The 21,197-nt window shown below is 43.6% G+C and overlaps 2 protein-coding genes across 9 annotated transcripts in view; one reads left to right on the top strand and one right to left on the bottom strand.

Moving 5' to 3' along the window:
* NAXD (NAD(P)HX dehydratase) overlaps nucleotides 1–17,414 on the top strand; it is a 51,035-nt gene extending 33,621 nt beyond the window's left edge. For 5 of the 6 annotated variants that reach the window (XM_035318092.1, XM_035318071.1, XM_035318062.1 and 2 more), the window contains 5 exons: nucleotides 2,063–2,113; nucleotides 2,194–2,298; nucleotides 2,655–2,775; nucleotides 12,525–12,645; nucleotides 15,147–17,414. In XM_035318092.1, coding sequence (XP_035173983.1) covers nucleotides 2,063–2,113; nucleotides 2,194–2,298; nucleotides 2,655–2,775; nucleotides 12,525–12,645; nucleotides 15,147–15,297 — 549 coding nt within the window. In that variant the 3' untranslated portion in view covers nucleotides 15,298–17,414. Of the gene's footprint in view, nucleotides 1–2,062; nucleotides 2,114–2,193; nucleotides 2,299–2,654; nucleotides 2,776–12,524; nucleotides 12,674–13,056; nucleotides 13,346–15,146 lie in introns of those variants that run through there. The other variant, XM_035318075.1, reaches the window with a different exon arrangement.
* Nucleotides 17,415–18,520: 1,106 nt separating this feature from the next.
* The window catches only part of CARS2 (cysteinyl-tRNA synthetase 2, mitochondrial), a 35,883-nt gene continuing 33,206 nt past the window's right edge, over nucleotides 18,521–21,197 (bottom strand). For all 3 annotated transcript variants that reach the window (XM_035318123.1, XM_035318112.1, XM_035318128.1), the window contains one exon: nucleotides 18,521–18,685. In XM_035318123.1, the coding sequence (XP_035174014.1) occupies nucleotides 18,611–18,685 (75 nt within the window). In that variant the 3' untranslated portion in view covers nucleotides 18,521–18,610. The remainder of the gene's footprint in view (nucleotides 18,686–21,197) is intronic.

The raw sequence follows: 21,197 nt of genomic DNA on the forward strand, positions 1-21,197 counted from the left end.
TTTAAAAAACAAACTGTCATGGAAGATTGGCGTACTGAAACCGGCATAGTAGAATAAACTGGGTATTCATATCAATTGGAAATGGGACAGCAATCATTTAAGTGTACTGAAAGGGTTTGGGGAAGCTGCCAATGTACAAAAATACTCTGTCTAATTAAAACTGGTTATAAAATGAAGTTGCAGTGAATGGTATTTGTGTCGTCAAAAATTCTGGGGGCTGATCTGAAAGCTTTCTTACATAGTGTCTTGCTAACCTCTGGGGTTCAGTGCGGTGTGATATCGAATCAGAAGAGCCTACTACAGTTCAAAAGTAATTGGACTTTTGGATGTATAACATTCATTTATGCAGGGGAAAAAAAAAAAGCAGGGTGCCATATCCACAGCCTTATTTTATTACAAGCGAGTCAAATTAAATGTAATTGTTAATGAACACAGCAGGGGCAAAGCAGTACAGTTTCTGTGAAGGAAAACTGAGCTGTGCACATCTTTGCTGATTAATATTAATGAATAAAGAAATTATTCCATCTCATAAATTTCTTAAAATCTTTGAAAGAAAGGCTACCTAGCTTTCAATATGCCACCACTAATTCTGGGTATGTTCTAAAATTTCCTCCTTGCACAGCTGTTAAATATGCTTATTTGTAAATTTGAATAATTTAGTAGTAGTCTGATAGTATGAGTTGTGCAAAACTTGATATTGCTTCAAAATTATTTAAGTAGCTGAATACAAATGAAGACTGGTGGTGTTCCCCTGGAACCCCAAGAAGGATGGACACCTGGTGGGCTGTGAAACACAGCCCAAGCTGAGACCTATGCAGGTGTGTGCATGTAATGGAAAGGATTATATTCTGTAGTGGCTTCCAATTTAGCTGCAGCTGTGTTTTGAGAGATGTCCTCAGGCTTGTTGCAGTGGGTAGTGATTCTCTCTCACATGACATGAAAGCAAACAAAAGTAATGTTGGGTTAAAGCATGCTGCTAGATTCTGGTCATCCATTTAAAAACAGAAGGGAAACACTTCTACTGAAACTGGAAAAAAAAAAAGTCATGTAGGAGTGAGGATATGTAGATTCCATAGTCAATAATTTACAGGAAGCAACATGGGCTGTGTTTTTGACCACAGTACAAGAACAGAGGTACATTCAATACCTTGGAAGTTAATTAAATGTTTCTTCCTTATTCCTTACCTAATTTATTGATAACCTGTGGAGCTCGGTGCCGTATGATAGCTGATCTGAAAAGCGTAATAACGTACAAAAGCTGTCAGACTTCCGGATGGATACCACTCTCTCTTATCGTATACAAGAAAGAGATAAACTCTCCAGCTTCAACAACAGAAGATATCGCTCATTGCTCATTAAAAATCTTGAGTATCAGTTGTTGGTTGCCACTGCTCTGTTAGGAGAGAAAACAAGGGCAGGCAGTCTGCTGGTACATATTGCTTGCTGGAAAACAGTTTTGCAAACAGTCTTTTCTCTTGACCTTTTTGCTTTTGTTTTGAAGGCATAAAACCCCTGGGGTCACGAGTGGAATGACATGTATTATATACTGCTTGTCTCAGGGTGTTTGTAGGACATAAATTTGAGTACTGCAGTGAGGGCATCATCAGAAAGACGGTTAAAATTAGCACTGTAGTTATGGGTAGGATTTTATCATTACATTACTTTTTTTTTTTTTTTTTTTTAAATAATCGGAAATATGTCTTTGCTATGTACGACTTCAGTTAGCATATAGCCACCTAGATCAGGGAGAGTGAGTTGGATTGCTTTTTTGTTTGCATGTCAACACCGGGGTGCCAGTTGTAGAAACCCTGTTTTCACTGCTTCAAATGGGGAGAGAGCAAAGCAGCTGTAAAATTACCAGTCAATACGAAAATGTCTTACCTAACTTTGAAGACCATAACATAAATTTTTATTTCACTATGAAAAAGCAACTTATATGACCAGATTTGTTGTACAGCACCTACCTTCTAGACAGGAAGAAAATGCAGAATTTATTTTGGGTGTTACAAGCTTTAAATTAGCAAGCTTCTTAAAATTACCTACATTTTTTTTTTTTTTGCAGGGTATTATAGAAAAATCGAAACTCAAAGGAATTCCTATCATTATTGATGCTGTAAGTATATTTTTGATTCACTCAGTGGCTTGACATTTAAGAATCTATTCAGAAAGCGTTCTTCTTACTGTTTTTTGCAGGATGGACTGTGGCTTATTTCCCAGCAGCCTTCTATTATTCAAGGCTACCAGCGAGCTATTCTTACTCCAAACTATATGGAGTTTAGTAGACTATATGAAGCTATGGTGAGCTATTTTCCTTTTTTCAATTAAAGTATGTGCAGTCTTGTAGTCTTTATGTAAATGAACACGTTATTACTGGACTAAACATTATGTGCTGTTTCTTATAAGCAAGATGAGCACTGTCTGGGTTTTCACTCCAGGGGATAATTGCCACAACAGTGCGTTTTCTTCAACAGAGCTCTTTTTTACAGAAGACCCTTTTAAAGGTATTTTTGGCACTGCAATGGGTATAGAATAAAAATACCTGGAAAGACTGATGGTGATGCTTTTTCTTTTCCCTACACATGCTGAAGTGACGTGTTAGAGTATTTTGTTCTAGTAATAAAACACGTACTGTGTATGGAATTCTTGTGTTGTAGCTTAGAGACCCCGTAGACAGTAGTGATCATCATGGATGTGTATTAAGACTCAGCCAAGCCATGGGGAATTTGACAGTTGTTCAAAAGGGAGAACGAGATCTTATTTCAGACGGAGATAAAGGTAAGTGAAACATTTGCTTTTAGCAATGTGATTTTTTTTTCTGTTTTCAGACATAGTCCAGTGGTTGGATTATATAGTAACTGGTTGACTGTTCCCCTGATGATCGAAGGGGAGGGAAGGCTCTCTAAAAACCATAAAATATCAACCTTTCGATGCTTTATGTAAGTTGATATTTTAAAAGAGTGCAGCTTACTTGCTGAAAAAGTTAATGATTTTATTTCTCATTTAAATGGCTGTAATGTTTTCCCCTGAACACGTATTGAGAAACTCATTTTTTTATAAACTGTTTAAAAATCTTAGCTGAGATGGTCTAAGTGCAGATGTCACTGCTAAACTAATGAAGAATAATAGTGGTGTTTCACCATGTATTGCTCTGTCTGAAAAATAAAGATTTCTTGAGATTCATGGACTGCTTATTGTCCACCATGGGGCTGTAGATCATTGTGTACATATGACTCATATGTTAGCCCTGATAATTTTAATCTAGCTCTAGATTGCCATTACATCTTTTTAAAACAGTCACTTACTAATATTGTTAAATTATACTTAATGAAATTTGCTGCCTATCTGATGCTAAGATTGTTTGCTGTGATAAGTACAAAATTAATTCATGAGCGTCTTCATCCCATTTTGACTACATGGCATTACTTCACCTACATAACAAGCAGCAGCTCTGCCTCTAATTACTTGAAGTGCTAATCTCTGATAAATGTTTATGCGTTTTCAGAATCTTTTTGTATTTGCAGTCAATGTTTCATTACTTGGTGCCATGGGAGTCTTTTATAAGAGAAAAAAAATACATGTAATGTGACAGCTGGTTTGAACAGAACCACTTCCCGGGTCCCCCCCCCCCCCCCCCTCCCATTAGTACAGACGCTGTAGCAGACTGTGAAGCAAGCTGGGACTGGAAATGATGTAGTTATGCCCATGTGGTGAAGGGCTTTGATGGGTCACGCAGTACCCAAGTAGCCCTGCATAAAGTCTGCTCTCGTGTTTGCACCAATGGCAGGCTTGATTTGTGACCTTGGACATCAGTCCGTGCTTAAGGGAGAATGAACTCTGCCAGAGGAGAAAATATCCTAGCTCCAGTTTCCGTCAGCTAGAGAGCTTTAGAGCACTGTAGCATCTCTTCTTGCTGTGTTTTTGTGTCAACCGTGTTATTTTTATGCAGGTTTGTTGCTTTTGTAATGAATGTCAGGAAAATTGGTGACACCTTAGAATGAGCACATTTCCTAGTGTATCTCTGTTGAGTTGCTATTCTGGAGATAAGTGTACCCCCACTGCTTGCAGGAGAAAGGAGATGGTATCCATTGTCTCTTGTCATGCAGGATTCAAAAAGGGGAAGCATCTGAAAGTCTTTGCAATTTCAGTTTTGAACAGTCAGGCGTGGCACAAAGTTGGTGTATGCCTGGTGTGCTTTTGGGGCTTTTCATTGTTTCCCCCTTCCCTCCTCCCCTTTGTCTTGTGTACTGATTTTTTTCTCTCTTAGTTAAGTGGCTTTTTATTTGAAATAAAAAACAATTTTGTGTCTTTATAGCAATTGTTTGATATAGCTATAGGCTGTTTTTGTGTTCTTACATTGGCTCTGTGATTGATGCTTTCTCTCCCCTGGATTACAGACATTACAGGTAGCATTACTGAGCAATAAGAAAGCAGTTGTCAGGTTTAATGCATGTTACAGTGTCGACAATAAACACTGTTTTTAGGGTTTGTGTTGCTTGTAAGAAAGTTCCCGAGAATTTTGCGGAAATTAAAGATGTCAGCTTCCTTTTAAGAAGAACGTTCTTTGGGTCTGGGAGTTACTGCTGGTCAATTTTTGAAAGGCTCAAATGCAAAACTACATTGAGAAAGGAGATCCTACTGTCTGCTCTGGGCTGCAACGCAGAACATGTTGTCGTGCCACTGACCTTGAATTCTCTCCCAGGTTTTCCGCTCTTAACTTCTGCTTTTTTCATCTGTCTGTTCTTTTGATCTGATGTCATTTTTTTTCAGCTGAGACAACACACATGATGATTCCAGTGTGAGGGAAATCCGGATCATTGGATCAGGCCAATGTCCTCTGAGCACAATCAAATATTACGAAAAGATCTATGTACTCCTCTTGCCTTTTATTTTTCGTATCATCACCTGTCTATCGTGCTTAAGCCTTACCTATCTTCAGGCATCTCTTGTTTGAGCTCATGTGCTTAGCACGCTGATACTCCAGTTTCCAGATGTCACTTCTAAACTGTCTCCTTTGGGCATGTAATGCATGCATACTTTCTGAAAAATTAAGTCTCAATGCTATCCTGAAAGAGCAAAAATTGCAAACCCAGCTCCGTAGCTTTGGCGTGCAGTGCTTGGCTGTTGTGGAAGGATGACCTTCCGAGGATGCAGGGTTTGCGGCAGGGAAACCGTGTCTTGGTGAATACTTCTTAGCTTGGAGTGACTGTAGTGGCTACTGTCCCAATACTGTTGTACATGTGTCTGTAGGAAACTGAGTGAGTAGATGGCTTACTTCTGTTAGTTTAAGACCAGAAAGGTTATCAGGTGATTTGACGGTGAGCTGGAAGTAAAGGTGTTGGGGAAGGATTACTGTTAGCAAACAACTCTCTGTAGGCTGAGCAAACCGGCACAATAAACTCTGACTGGAAGCTGAGGTATAAACAATTGAGATGACAAGTAAGGCGTATTTTATTAAGAGTCAAAGAAATTAGCCTGAGAATAGCATAACTAGAACCTTGATAGATTCCCAAACTGTAAAAGAAATGGACACTTTTGAGGTTGCTTTTTTACAGATCACATTTTTTACAGACCAAAGAACCAAGTGGTTTTTTGTGGCCCTAAAATCAAACTGAATCACATACATAGACTCTGATATCAGAAACAACCCTCCACTACAAATGAGGCTTTTCTAAACTGTCTCAGTTTCAGTTACGAGCTGCCAACTGCCCTGTAAACGTAATCAGCAAGATTTTAAATTAAGTTTTATATACTCTTTTTCTCTTTCCTTTTGCAATTTCACATTATAGCTTGGTCTACACTTGTTGATTCCCTGCTCTACAAAGATGAGCTTCACCATGCTCTTGGTAGGTGATATCAGTGCCATCACTGACCAGGGTAGGAATGAGTACTCAGCCTATGGGTAAAAGGTAAGTCAGCTTTTATTCACTACGGCACAGCTCTCTAAGGTTTTCTTTTTATTATTCATCGGAGAACTGGTCAATAATAAAGTGTGGTTATACCAGTCATAGTTCCTAGCATGTTTAAAATTTGGTTAGGTCCTTGAATTAGATAGTTTGTTTTATTGGTTGTTTTCTCTCTCTTTTTTTTTTTTTTTAATGTTACGAGTTTTTTCCTGTACTTTCCCCAGCAGCTGTGTTTGTCCTCTTCTCCCTCCCAAAAGGCAGAACTCAGGGGTAATCAGCCAGTTGCTGCCTCTGACTACTTTTACCTGGAGCCAGTAGCCACACTGTTTCCCTCCTGTTGCCCAGCTGCAGCTATGGCCAAGAGAAGCAAAGAAGCATGTGAGAGGGAATATTGAGTACTGAGTACGGGGTAAAAAGTCATCTCTTGCACTAAATCCCCAAGCAGTACTTAAAATTTCTGCCGTTACTCTGCCATACAGCTGTAAAGAAAGCTATTCAGTGCCTGTCAGTCCCTGGCTCCCTTAGCTAAAAGCTCTTACAGTGTCCAGCTGCCCAGCAGACGCTGCCTAGATTTTAAGCGAGAGGCAGTACCTTGAGCTCCTCTCCTGCTTCTGCAGACTGAACAAAACAGGGAGGTCTTGGTGCCTGTCCACTGTCCCACCCTGTTTGCCACTGCATGTGCGGCCCAGCCTGTTGCCTCCCTGGCAGTACTCATCTGTTACCACATACATCCCCTGGCTCCTGCACCTATCCAAGGAAAGGAATACGAAATTCAGATTGTTTTCTTTCAACCTAATTTGCCTGGTATTTCACACTCAAGGACCTAGCTAAGTTTTAAAAGTGTGATTAGGGAATACAAAAGTATAAGCACCCTTTATATAAAAGCCAACTTACATTTTCCACATCAGTTGAGTGAGGTTTCTCCAGCCCAGGTCATTAATATTGGCTTCCCTGTCTGTGTGCAGTCTGGAACATGTTTCTGGGAGTCTCCAGTCTCCAGCTATGTAGATTTGTGAACTAACTTGCAAAAGGAAAAAGATAAATTTCTTTTTAGTATGGTATGTTGGTAAAAGGTTTTACTAAAGATCTGGTAACGGTCTAAACATGAATCTTGCATTTGATGGAACAAAGTGGTTCTTGATAGCTAGCTACATTATGTTGCATATGTGATGGCTTTACTCAGGCAGGCAGCTGAGCTACACCACAGCCACTCTCACTCCCCCTCCTCAAAGGGAAAGGGGGAGAAAATATGATGGAAAAGGCTCAAGGGGTGAGATAAGGACGGGGAGATCGCTCAACAATTACCATAATGGGCAAAACAGACTCAGCATAGGGAGATTAGAGAAATGTATTACCTATTACTAACTAGCTAGAGCACTGAGAAACAACAACAAACACCTTCCCCCCACCCAGCCTCTTCTATCTCCTTCCCATGAGCAGCGCAGGGGAACATGGACTGGGGGCTGTGGTCAGTCCCTAGCACTTCGTCTCCGTCACTCCTTCATGGACACTCTCTGCCCCTGCTCCCTGTTGGGTCCCTCCCACAGGCAGCAGCTCTCCAAGCACTGCTCCCACACAGCTCCGTCCCACGGGGTCCATCCCCCAGGAGCAAACTGCTCCAGCACGGGTCCCCCACGGGCGGCAGCTCCCCCCAGACCCCTGCTCCTGCGTGGGCTCCTCTCCACGGGCTGCAGCTCCGGCCCGGGCCCTGCTCCTGCGGGGGCTCTCCATGGGCCGCAGCCTCCTCCAGGCCACATCCACCTGCTCCACCGGGGGCTCCTCCAGGGGCTGCAGCGTGGAGATCTGCTCCATGTGGGACCCATGGGCTGCAGGGGGACAGCCTGCTCCACCAGGGGCCTCTCCACAGGCTGCAGGGGAACTGCTGCTGCCTGCCTGGAGCTCCTCCTGCCCTCCTGCTGCACTGACCTTGGGGTCTGCAGGGCTGCTTCTCTCTCATCTCTCTCCCAGCTGCTGTTGTGTAGTAGTTTTTTCCCCCTTTCTTAAATCTGCTTTCACAGAGGTACAAACAACACCACATATTAGTTTGGCTCTGGCCAGCAGCAGGTCCCATTGGAGCCAGCTGAAACTGGCCCTTATCTGATGGGGGAGGCTTCTGGATTCTCACAGAGGCCACCCCTTCAGCCCCCCACTATCAAAACCTTGCCACCCAATACAGCACAGAAAGTAGAAACATAAAACATTCCGATTAAATGAGATTATTTGTTGTTCTGCGAGGTAGCTGGTGTTAGCTGATGAGTCATAGAGAAGTCAGAATGGTTGTGCCTTTTGTTTGCACATCCTTAGTTCCTTTAGGATAAGTACAATTCTCTTGCTTTGTAAGAGGAAAACAAGTGCAGAGAACTTGTTCAGGATGTCCGAAAATCATGAATAAAATTTTAATCTCCAGGCTGTCTTTTGATCTGCAGCCTCAGTAAATACGGTGCTTCACATAGACTCTTTAGCCTTCTTTGTCAGCAGCAGCGATAAGTGTTGAGCCTTAACGAGCTTTTCCATATTTCACAGTCTGTGTTCTAAATAAAAACATCAAAAATTATGTCTCCTCCCCCCCCCCGTTTTTTTTTTGCTACTGTGAATGTTGTGGATCAAGAATGTTGCAGATGTTACTTTTTACACTGTATGTGAGCCTTCAGTTTTCTAACAGCAACACATTTAGAAACTAGTACTCTAAGCAGGGCTGCCTGTACAGAGCTGTATCAAAATTCATGCTTTCCAGTTAACTCACAGTGCTTGATCTCAGCAAAACTACTAAATTCATTTATTTATTTTTTAATTCAGAGGACAGCTATTTTCAGTTACATCACAGGCTGGTTTTTTAATTAAATGTATAATAGCCATAAATTTGTCATGCTTCTGGGGCTTGATCTGCCAGCACAGTTTGAGCTGTTAGCTCTTTGGCTTAAAACTTGCTGGCAGCAGGACAGGTAAGCAAGAGGCCATGATCTGAATGCTTGCCCAAATGCTAGTTTTTATCTTATCTTCAAGGCATGTTGAAAAGGGAGTGATGATAACTTATTTTATGTCCTGAAGTATGTTAGATATAGAAGCTACTTAATAGCTTGCACATAGTTACCCACAAAGCTTGGGGCTGAATTTTGAAATTTTTGGTACCTAAAACTCATAAGTTTCTACTTTCCAATATTCTGTCAGCATGACAGCCTTCATTTTTATTTTTATTTTTTTTTGTTTCTGTGGCACTCATATTTCAGTACAAATTGTTTTAATGGACTTAGGTAAAGCAAGAAGTCTGGGTGACTATAGGACCAACGTGTTGTGTTTGCTGCATACAGCTCTGGCAATATTTACGTGCTGTTCAATCGCTGAGACTATGTTGAAACAGTTGAAATGGGGCTGCGGTTGTTCAGACTAAAACAGACTTCTCTTGCCATATTTCATTCAGTCATTTCATCAGTGATACCAGTTTTATTTCAGCTAGCCTTTTTGTACTACAGTCTCTGGATGCTCTGTGGATAGGTGGTAGGGAGTTGTTGTGTTGGTTATTTTTCTTTCAGGAAGTCACTTGGCATAAATTGTTTTTCATTAAAAGTCCGCCTATTAATTATATTGAGTTAGTCTTTCAATTTTTCACCCTTTGAAATAATGCCTTCAGATTTGATTGCCAGGACCTATTAAGAAACAAAAGCGGACTCCCTGCCCCAGCAGCCAGTTTGACTGGCATTAGCTGCTTGTTCCTATGTCTAAAAGCCTGTCACTAGGACTACACGTGAACCTCTCCGTTACTTTGATTGGGACTGATGTCAGACTGCTTGACCTTAAGTAGCCCTGATTGCTGTCTTTCAACATTGACGGTGGTGATCGCGCTCTTCCTGGTGTCCCTGCTGTCAACGTTCGGTTCTCTTGATCTGCTCAGCTCTTCCAGAATTAGATGAACCTTGCTTTCTAGGCCTTCTCATTTACAGTGTTCATCGCTGTCCTCACTGAGCAGTGGGCAGGAAAATGTTTCATCCTCATGTGAATGCATCATTCTTCATCTCTCCAGGGAAGAGCTATCTGCCTTTTCTACCTCGTCACAGAATATCCCATCATGTCCATCTAACAGAGGTCTTGTAAGGCTGCCACTGGTTGTTGCTGCTCGGTGCAACGTATCAGGAGGTCGCCCTCGTGGTCGCTGAAGAGCTGCTCGATCCAGTGGGTCATGGACATTTGGTCGGGGATGTTGGATTGCTGGTGAGAGTGAGGAAGATAGCAGTTCATTTTTATTGCTCGAGGAGAAGGTTGGGAAAAGCATCTCGAAGACTTTGTCCTTTGTGGATTTGGCAGCATGCCAGTCTGTCGTGACGGTAGTGCGGGATTCCTTCTTTTATTTTAAAAGCTCTCAGCAGTGACGATTGTTCAGAGGACTTTTTCATTCCTTTCCACACTGCCTGTCGTTCATCATGCTTTTATTTTGAGGTATTTTTTGAGGAACTGAGCCTCTGTGCAAGAACTTGCCAAGCATTATACCTTTCCCCCTCATTCAAGTGAATTTCCTGTAATTCTGCAGCTTTGAAGCTATTGCATGGATTTGTTTTCCAGCATCTCTGCACAGAGTACAAAGGTCTGCCTTTGTTGCTGCCTGTGAGGTAGTCTGCACATATTTGAGACTTACTTACATAAAAAAAAAAAAGAACACAAACAAAAGACCACTTTTTGTAGCAGGGTATTATAATTGGCCTAGTTTGAGGAGATCTTACTTTCCTACGCAGCTCAAAACTGGCTGGAAGGTTGTGAGGCTACAGAATAGTGGCAGATGGTGACATACAGCTAATAAGCAGGGGCTTGTGCTCGGCTGTCAGTCAGAAGGCCTCAAAGCTTTTGAACAGAGGATTTCCATCCTGCCTCCTGCCAGGAGTTCAAGACCTCAAAGTGCAAATCCTGTGAGATACCATCTTCAAAGTAGCACAATTAGAGGTAATTTCTCCAAAGCGCTGTATTAAAAAAAAAATCCACCTAAAAGGGCATACCTTTTTTCAGATACCTAACTCAGAAGTGTATTACACTTGTGAAATTTGACATTAACTACTGCTCACTGAGGAACACAGCCAGAATCTTAATTTGGGACTGGGGGAGGGGGGACGGGCGATTGGGAAAATTAACTGCTGGGAACGCTGCAGTGGTGTCTGCTGCGTGCATGGTGACTAATGAATCTTTGCCCTCCCAGTGGCAGCAAAAATGCACAACTGCCTGGCCTCATGAGCCCAGCAATTACCGCTGGAAGGATTGGTAGGAGATGGAAGTGAAGTGCAATTCTCCGCTGCGCTGCGTAACAGAAAGCAGAAATGAGCTCTGCGGATGAACTGGAAACGGTTTGCTTGTGTTAAGCAGTTTTTTCCGTCTCGCTGTTTAAGAAGGCTTACCTGCAAGGCCTTCAGTTTTTGCACCGGCAGATTTTTCCCATTATCTTCTAAGAGACGTGCTCCCTCTAAAAATATGAATAGCACACCCCCTAAAATGCCTGGGCTGCTCTCTTCATGGATCTTGGAGAAACCCAGCCCAGGTGACTGCAGGAAACAGGTAAAGGCCGCTGTCCCAGCAGCGTCTTGCTTTAAATACTTGCTTGTGTACTGAGCTTGCCCAGGAATCCATTATGTGCATACTCCTGAGCCCATAGCTCCTGAGTACCTGACTGGAGATCCTAAAGGTTGCTACCTGGCCACCACTGATACTATCAGCTCTTCTGTCCTCCCAGGAGAGGAAAAAAAAGTTCTCTTTTTTTTTCTTTGATTTTTAATTCCAGAGCCGAGCAAGGAGAGCTAAGGGCAGATAGACACCCACAAGAGAGTTTGGAGAAGGGTAGCAGAGTTGGTGTTGTTCTCTTTTTGTGTGCCTTACGTGTCCTCCAGGCTTCTTCCTTGGGCTTGCTGAGAGTGGAGAGCAAGGGAGTTACGTTCAGTGAAACCATTTGCATGTTCTTTGTAGTTAAAGCTCCGCAGAGATCAGTTTGACAAAGGACCTTTGTATATTTAAAACAAAAATGGAACATCTGATACTCCGACAGAGCCTGTCCCAGTGACACTGCTGACGGAAAGGCATGGGCTCTCAGGATGCTGTTGATTGGCAGAAAAAGAGATCTCTTTTTGGCTGTATCCCTACAAAGCCTCAGGAAAAGACTGCTGTCAGTAGTTTCTTTCTGATGCGCATGGAAAAAAGCTTCAGAATGTAGCTCTACTGAATTCAAAGAGCATTTGCTCCTTGTAAAACACCTTGCCGTACATTTGTAAACACTGAAGGTGGGAGGCTCTGGAGAGCTGTGCCTGCGCAGGGCTGGGTGGAGGGATGTGGTCCAGCTTGGGTTGTGTGCATGTTGTGGCAGCAGCAGTCGCGTACATCAACAGGAATCACTGATCGGTGGCTGAATGCTCTGTGCAGGCTGAGTGAGATGGAAAACGTAAGGTGTATGCATTGTGTTCTCACTTAGAGAAGACTGAAAAGTAACTGGGAAAAATATTTTTTTAATGTTAACACTTTTTTTTTTTTGAGTAGTGTATTTCAGCATGTACTGCTGCCTGTGAATTTCTTCCCAGATTAACCCTCGCGGCTACAGCGTTATTATTGTGAACAGACGAAAAAATGCACGACTGTTTTTGGTTTGTTTGTCCACAGTACTGGTATGCAGCCATGAAGGAAGCAGCCGGAGGTGTGGAGGACAGGGAGACCTCCTTTCCGGTTCTCTGGGAGTCTTAGCGCACTGGGCATTTATGGCTGGAGCTGAAAAAACAAATGGGTATGAATATTAATTAATTTATTAATTCGTGTTAGTCTGCGTTCCCCTATGGCAGCTGTTGTATTCCTGCCTTAGAACTTTTCAGATAAAATCGGGACTAAAATATCCGTGTACTTTTAAAAATCTAAGTGTGTTGTAATGCAGTCCCCTCGTTACTGTTACAGCAAGAAAAGATAAGGCACAAGAGAGTGATCCTGGCTCAATTCCCAAGGACACTTACGTATGCAGTATGTATTCTCAAAACAGTTGAATGCAGGCAAAAAAAATATGAAGAATAACTGGTGGTCACTCAGTAATATTTCTGTAATTCAAGAATAGGTTATTTCGTTTGGGTTTTGTAATTTGGTGAATTACCTTGCATTGTGCCTAAGCAATACAGTGGGACAGGTAAGTTGAAACTGGGAAACAAAGTACAGTTTCAAAGAGGGTGACTGTCTTAAGGCCAAGTGGCAAACTGGTATGCTCGTACATCAAGTGGACGTGCACCTGCAGCTGACTGCTGGCTCTTTTGTTAAAGGGTGTTAATTGCTCTCTGACTAGTTGGTCCATGTAGTTACGGAGTCTTTCTGTGAAAGTAGCTTCTTCAAACAAAATTGAAAGGAACCTTAAGACTAAAAGTGGGGGAATAACGGTCTCTTCCCAATAAGTAATGAGCTATAAACTGTAGATTGCAGTCTGAAGTCATAAAGCTTCAGACTTTTTTGTAGTCTAAATAGATTTGTAGTCTAAATAGATTACCATCTTGTTGTTTGCCTCTTCCAAAGATTTTCTCTTCACTGTTTCCTCATATGGCAGTCTATCGTTTTCTAGGCATCTTTTCAATCCTTTGTGAACTTGTTCAGTCTCACGGGTATTTGTTTTGAGAGAAGATATCCAGGGCTGAACACAGTTCTGAGCTAAGGCATATAGCTGACTTCCCTGGTTTTTGTTTGGGCTCTTGGTTTTTGCAGCCTCTGGGCATGAGTCTTGCCTTCTTGGGCTACCCCACTGAACGTGGCTGGCTGTAGTAATCACCAGAGCGTTGCTCAAAGTCCCACCTTTCTCTAGTCAGTGTGTTAAATTCCAGATGTAGCAATCCTTGTCCCCAGAATGCAAACTAAAACTTCCCTAAAGCCTGCATATCCCACAGTGGCTCCCTTTCTCCCTATCACCTAGTTCTCTCATAGGTTTTTCAGGTCTTTGTTTCTAGATTCCTGTATGTTACGCTACTTGCTTTCAGATTCTCCTCCTTTTCTAAGGTTGCATTTTGATCACCATAATTTGTGTTCTTTTCCTGTTGGTGGGGTTGGCTTTTGTTTTTGCTGCCCTTTCAGGAGGGAAGAGGTCTGTTGTAACGTTTTGGACACTACATGCAGTTGCCTACAGTTCGGTGCCCCTGGGAGTTAACTTGCCTGTCCTTGCGGTACTGGTAGAGCACTGTGCTAGGTCTCCCACTGAGAATGAGGGACCAACTGAACCAGACTTTAAAATCTGACGTATCCAGAATGAAAACGGAAACCAGGATTGTTTGTGTATCCGAACTTGGAGCTGTCACTGAAAGAGTAACTTCATTTTACTTAAAAGCGTGAGTTCATTGCTGCCTGGTGCACCACAGATGAGTATTAAAGTGTTGGAGAGGTCAGCAGACACAGCCTGTGTCCTCCAGGCTCTGCTGATTTGGGCCCCTGTGGGTCTTCCAGGCAGCTCACTCAGAAACTCCACCATTTTATAGGTGAAGGAAACGTGGCAGGGATTCTTCACAAAACATGTAGCCCAGAAGTCAGCAGGTCCTCAGTGACTTATGGGCAGCATTTTCCCAGCCCTGGGCTGAGCTTTGTGAGGGTTTTAACCGGTCAACAACTGGAGCCTAGGGCTGGCTGCTGAATTACTCTGCTGTTTTCCTCTGCTCTGGGGCTGCAAAGGCAGCAGAAGTGGCTCCCATGGCCTGTGAAAAGGTGCTTTGGAGGTGCCAGGTCCATGCTGCTTCTCCAGGCAGGTTCAGTGCCTGAGCAATGGGGACGGGGACGTGCTGTCAGGCAGCTCATAAACGTAGAAAGCCTTAAGAGAGTGTGCCTTAATTTCTGGTGTGGCTCACATCTGTCACTGTGCTCTTTGTGAGCTGATTTAATGAAATGGAATGGCTCCCGGTGCAGTTGGTGAGGTGTTTGTACACCATCCAAGTCTCTGAAGGACCACCTGGTTGTCCATGGACATGGAATACCTCCTTACCCACTTCCCGAGCAAGTGTGTTTTCCTTTTGCATCCTTCAGCATTGGTGTTGTTTCTTAGTCACGTGCTGAGCCATGGGACGAGAAGCATGAGTTAGAAAATACCCAGCCAACGGTGCCCTGCAATACAGGAGTTTAGGAAATGCAGGTTTTTTTCCTCAAGAGTCCTTCCCAGAAGGGCTGACAAACATTTATAGGTACAAACATGTTGTCCGCCACCTTAGGAATTACACAAAACTGCTTTAGAAAAGCAATGTTCAGATATTGTTGGTAACTTTATTTTTTTCCTTTTAGTCAAAATCCCTTCCTGGTGGCCGCGTTTGGAGCTTGCTCTCTTACGAGGCAGTGTAACAACCAAGCCTTTCAAAAATTCGGACGTTCAATGACTGCCTCTGACATGGTTTCAGAAGTTGGAACAGCTTTTAACAAACTCTTTGAAACCTGAAGCCAAAGCAGCGCAGAAGAAGAGGAAGAACAATGACTGCAAGAGTAATTGCATTTACAGTAGAATTTAAATAAGTAATGCACCCTTTCAAGTGCTGTAGCAGCATTGGTATGCTAGGTAGATTTTTTTTTTTTATTTTTAAGAATAGAAAAATATGATTAATGTAGATATTTTCTAAGAGTTTGGAATACGAAAATGTTTTGGCTGAAATAAGCTGTAGTTGCAGATCTGTTATAATATAATAAAACTAAACTGAAAGTATTCCTCTGTTCTTTTTGATAGTTATTGAGCAATAACTAAAGTTTGAACAGCAAAAAATAAAATAAAATGCACTTGATACTTAGATAAGAATAAAATTCTTCCACCAGCTCAACTGAATTTCTTGGATTGCACCAAGGTTGTCATGATTTCATGCTTAGGCCGTCTGTCTGGAATTGACTGTTGCACTTCATTTTTTGCCATGCTAGTATATTTACTTTAAGAAGCAAAATTAAGCCTCGTTGGAAAGGGAATGCATGAGAGTACTTTAGATTTTGAATGTAACTAGTTGCCTTTTTCCATTCCCAGTCCCAGAGGCAGCATTCCTCTCAACAGCACACCCCTTCCCGCCGTGTCTTGGGTTTTGGGAGAAGATTCCCCCATCACAGAATAAGGACGTACTGTGGGTGTATTAACAGTAATTATGCTTACCTGAAGAAGAACTATGTTGAATTTCTTTAGCTAGTCTCAGCTCACCTAGAACTCAGCGTGATGAACTTTGTGAAATTATCCTTGGGAGGGGTAAGGAGTGTAGTGCCACCTAACTGAGCTGGTCAGGCTCCGGTGATAATGGCAGAGCGAGGTGCTTTTAAAACTCAAATTGCCTGCTGAACTGGAGCTCTGAGAACACAACTACGTGTACAGAGGTGGCTGTTTATTAACCAGCAGGAACTGAAGGAAAAGGCAGACAACAGCGCGTATCTGTCCACTCTCAGTGATACGCAGGCGGTCACATACTGCAAGTCAAAGGTAGGGATAGAAAAATGGTGGCAGGTGCTCGAGCTCTGGGTTTAGAGGTGTTTTGCTCTACCTTTATTACCAAGACAGCTCTTCTGCTGTTGCGAACGTATCTGTGGCTTGCTGGCAGAACAAATGAGTGTTGGATACGAGGGGGAAGTTGGATTTTGCACAATATAATTTCTTAAAGTTTTGGAAATTCAGTCAAAGCTTGTAAGGATTGAACCAGTGTGGAGAGAGGGGCGAGTTCATTCGAAGTACTTTCACAAAACTTTCAGTGAGGTCTGGAAGCAGGTGCTACCGTTGGACCTACCACCTAGCTCCAAGTGTATATACTCATTAAAGCGCAGGAACAAGCATATGAAGATGTGTCTAGTTGTTACAACAGGTGTTATATATTCATTGCAACCACTCTTTTTTTCCAGTGGTCTAACTGTAGGCTGGAACACAGCATCGCTCATATTAGGTTCTTGTTCTCGTACCTTGCAATAGCTCCCCACAAAAAGCACCTGAAATCAGGCTGCTCTCAGTACTCCCCCTCCCGCCCTTATGGTTAATACTTCTGTATGCACTGTGACTACTACCTCACCCCGATGCATTTTTGGTTTTCTTTTTAAACCGGTTACCTATTTTTTAAAATAGGTTTTTAAATGTTTGCTCATTTTGGTCTATGAGGGTTCACGGACTTTTTAGATTAGAGCAACTGTCTGTCTGCTCATAAGAGATGGATTTTGGGTGTTTATTTTAAGCAATTTTGTAAACTGTCTACATCCCGGGGGAAACCAAGCTACTATTATTTTTCCCCTTGAACCTATTGGAGAAGCCCAACTCCTTTTAAATAAAGTCAGAAAGTTAAACTGATTGTAAAACAGCTGCTGGATTTCCTTCAAAATACCGAGCGTTTCTGTGTGTAGAACATCATGGTATGCCACCCAAACGGCATTTGTAGGCAAAGGCAATCAAGGAACAGGTATCAGTACAGATTTCAACCTGCTATGTCGGTTTTAAACCTACACAAAAGTTGTAACTTTGTTATTCACTAATGTATGCAAATTGTTACAATTTTTAAGCATTCTGGAAATGTAGCAGTTTCTTTCAGTAGGAAATAAAAACATAGCAAATCAACCACTGGAGTTTGGTGTGATCTGATTACACTTCCCCCGGAAGCCGGGCTGGGGGAAGCGTCTGCCATTCCTTCTCCTTTGCCACTGGTATAAGCAACTCAGCCACTAACGAATGTAAAATACCATCGGAGTCACACGAGCGGCCGCCTAAGTGCTAACGAAGACTCCCCCTGCCTTCCAGGGGAGTGCTGGTGACTAAAAACGGGCTTAGCTTAATAAACTCCACTTAATATAAAGAAAGCCTTTATCCTTCTGAATAGATTACTTGTGTAGTTTCAGATGAAACTCCTCATGTACGAGCCCATGTTCTTATTTATGCTCTCACAAAGTGATTTAAACATACAAAAATACACTGGTAGGGAAGTTCATGCCACAAAAAATACAGCCAATAAAACACAGGGATTGCAACAGGGACGCTGGCTTGCCCTTGGGCCTGACCTGTGTGCAGTCTTGGGCAATTAGGGTATAGCCCCTTTCGTTCACCTCCGACATACACACCTTACTTACTTCACAGGGGCTTAATAACCGCCCGGGTAACACACCGCGCGTACTAATTGCATCTTTCCGCTTCTGAGAGCTGGGTCCTGAGCCTGCTGTAGTCCCAGCACTAGGGAAAGCTCAGTGCAACCTGTGCAAAAACAAACTGGAAAGGTACCAAGCCTTACAGGTGGGAGTTCGCGTGGTAATGAGGAGGAAGATTTCATGGGGCCAAGCCAGCACCACGGCAGTAGGAATTACTTCAAGGCTTAACATCATCACCTCCTGTGCCTAAGAAAAATACCATTGTTTAAACTGGTGGGCATAAAGATAAGAGCTTTTACCCTCCCAGACAGGCCCAAGTTGTTGCCTCTGGCTGTGCTGTGTTTTAGCTCTTGGCACCAGCTCAGCAGAACAGCCGTCAAGTGCAGATGACAGCAATCGGGGCTGGGGCAGTGCCTGCATTAGAACAGAGCCAGGCTCCTGCCTGACGGCGGCGCTACCTCTGTGCTGCACAGTGATTTGGCCGCTTGCACATCCTGCATCTCATACGCACCTTCTGCAAGGCCACTACTTATTTACCTAGAAATAGTTTCAATGTTTTTGCTGTGGTTACCTCATTGTTAGACATTCTGTTCCAAAGATTTTATTTGGATACTACTGGTATTTACAACACCGAGCAGCTGCAATAAAAAACCAAGTCCAGTGATGACGGTTCAGCTTTTTTTCTCAGTCTGCTGCTCCACTCGTCCATCTTCTACAATTTCCCAGGTTGAAACAGCACTTCTGTCCTGCAAGAACAAGTAAATGTGTTACTCCCATCAGCCTGCACCACGCAGGGATCTCTGTACCTGGCTACAGCCTGTTCAGCGCGCCCTGTAATGCACCAGATGGCTCTCAATGAGTGCGCAGGTTACTTTTTTTTGTCTACTCCAACATCAACATCACACAGCAAAGCTATTCATCAAGTTAGGAGAAGAAGTGGTGATTCCATCTCACGGGAGTGCCCTGGTTACCAATGCTCAGCAGTTGTAAAACAAGCCCAGACAATTCCGCAGTTAAGAAAAAAATAATTAAATCACTAAACTACAAGAAAAAACAAACAAACCTATTTTTTAGTGTTAGGCAGTCACAATCATATTTAAATGGCTGGTCTACATGGACAACTGCTCTTCTATGGTCAGCACACAAGAAAATAATTGCCTAACACATTTCTCTCTGAATTTTAGAAGGATAGTAGCTTGCTGCTGTATCTTTAATAAAACGCTATATTTTTGGAAGAATATCATAGTTAAACCGATAATTTCTGTTATGATTTGGCCTTTGACTGCAACTGTTGAAAATGACAAAAGTTTATCTGAATATTAAACGTTCAACAGGCTAAAATGTTAAATAAGCTAACATGAGAGAGGCTGGAATACAATGTAGGATTTGCTTATTAATCCTTTCGTATTAACATGAAAATGCTTTGCCGATGTCATTTCAGTTAATAACACAAGCTAGCTTGCATTTCGTGCACAGTTACAGTGCACAGTTACCGTGACAAAGTTCTTTTGGGAACAGAGAGCAGAACCGAGGCCATGCCATGAAAGGACAGGGTAAGGCTGGCAGTAGAACCGCTCCACTGGCAGTAAATAGAAATGATGTGAAATATTTCCCGTTATAAAACACGCACACTGTTGTATCTCTTATGAGCATGCTACAGCAACACAACCCTGGTGTTCTGCCGGAGTTTGTGAGCCAGCCAGAGGAGGTACAAGGCTGCACGTTGGGCGCTGCCACACACAGCCTCCAGCCGGGAGCCGGAAGGACCAAAACAGAGGGTGCTGGCTCCCTCCTGCACTACGCAGGAAGAACCAGGGGTCAAAGCGCAGCCCGTGCTGGGGCGCTGCCTAGAGGCAGCCCAAGGCTGCAGACAGCCTCCATCTGGGGAGCTCCTCCAGAGGGGCACGGCAGCAGCGATCGCAGCCGGGAGTAAGACTCCTCTGCGAGGGGCTGAGCCGAGCCAGAGGGTGCTGAGAGCCCCGTGGTGCAGGGCCACGTCTGCACCGCCCCGCTTGGAGAACGCTGCTGGGAAGGCGAGAGCAGGGCAAGGTGGCAGCAGACCCGCAGGTACCCGCGCTCATCAGGCGGCAGCGGCAGCAAAAGCTTCGGGTGCCCGCTGTGTGCGCTCGCATGTGCACGTGTGCTTGGGCCTCAGCAGCAAACTGCTCCGGGACAAGCAGGAGACAGGTTGGGGCAAGCTTTGGGTTATTCAATAAAAACTAAAATAAATTGGGCCGAATCCCGGCTAAGGCCAATTTCTAGGAGGTTATTAAATGCCCGTAAATCCCTTTAAGAACAAAACAAAACAAATCTTCAAAGGGGCTGGGGGGGGCGCAGCTGTTTGGCCAGATGGATCAAACGGGGCCGTTCTTCTCCCAGACTTGGTTTCAGCGCGGCTCTTTGGCTTTGCGAGCCTTCCTGACAGACCAGCGAGGCTGAGGATTTAGCTACGTACAAACAAGGAAGCAGCTGTTCCAGCTTCCCACAGGCTTCCTTTGCTTTCACAGCTGTAGCCCACCACCGGCAGGCTCTGGCCCCCAACCCAGCTTGTAGCCCTTCCACGTGAAATCCTGAGGGCGCTGCCCACAGCTCTCGCTTGCTTTTGTTCGGTGCATGGACAAGTGACAGCTCTCCCGCTCAGCAGTTAAAGGGGATGTGTGCTGCCCCTCCCTCGTGGAACGGTGCTTCGCATCCTCCCGTTGGTAAAATGATGTCAGGAGGCTGCGCGAGGCTCAAAACACAGGCGAGGAGCAGGGTGGAGGGAGGGAGAAGGATGCCGAGCAGAAAGCGGGGTGTTATTCTGCACGTAAGGAACGAGATCGCAGTAACGACATGAAGTGAGGTGAAAAGGGCAGTGGAGCAGGAGAACTGGAAGAGGCAGTGCACACTGAAGTAAAGCAGCGTCTTGAGACCAGGAGGAAACAGTAAGCCAACGAGGGGATTTCTCTTCAGTGGGGGGCACAGTCAGGGGAATGAAAAAGAGGAACGGTGGCATTAGGAATAGACTAAGAGCAGAAAGCACCATGGAGAGAGGAGTGCTACAGGAACCAGGCAAAGTAGTTATGGCTCAGGAACATTTAGGAATGCACACACCAAAGACAAGAGAGGCTTTCTTGTGTGGACTTATCTTTTTGGTGGGGAAATGTGAGGAGGTAGAGGGAAGGCATTGTTTTTGTAAGTCACCTCAGTTTACTTTCCAGTTCCTCTGCAGTCTTCTTAAAATAGCACACATTGCTCCTAGCCTTCTTGTGTGTTAGA

This window comes from Oxyura jamaicensis, chromosome 1, assembly GCF_011077185.1.
Source record: "Oxyura jamaicensis isolate SHBP4307 breed ruddy duck chromosome 1, BPBGC_Ojam_1.0, whole genome shotgun sequence".
NCBI classification, from domain to species: Eukaryota; Metazoa; Chordata; class Aves; order Anseriformes; family Anatidae; genus Oxyura; species Oxyura jamaicensis.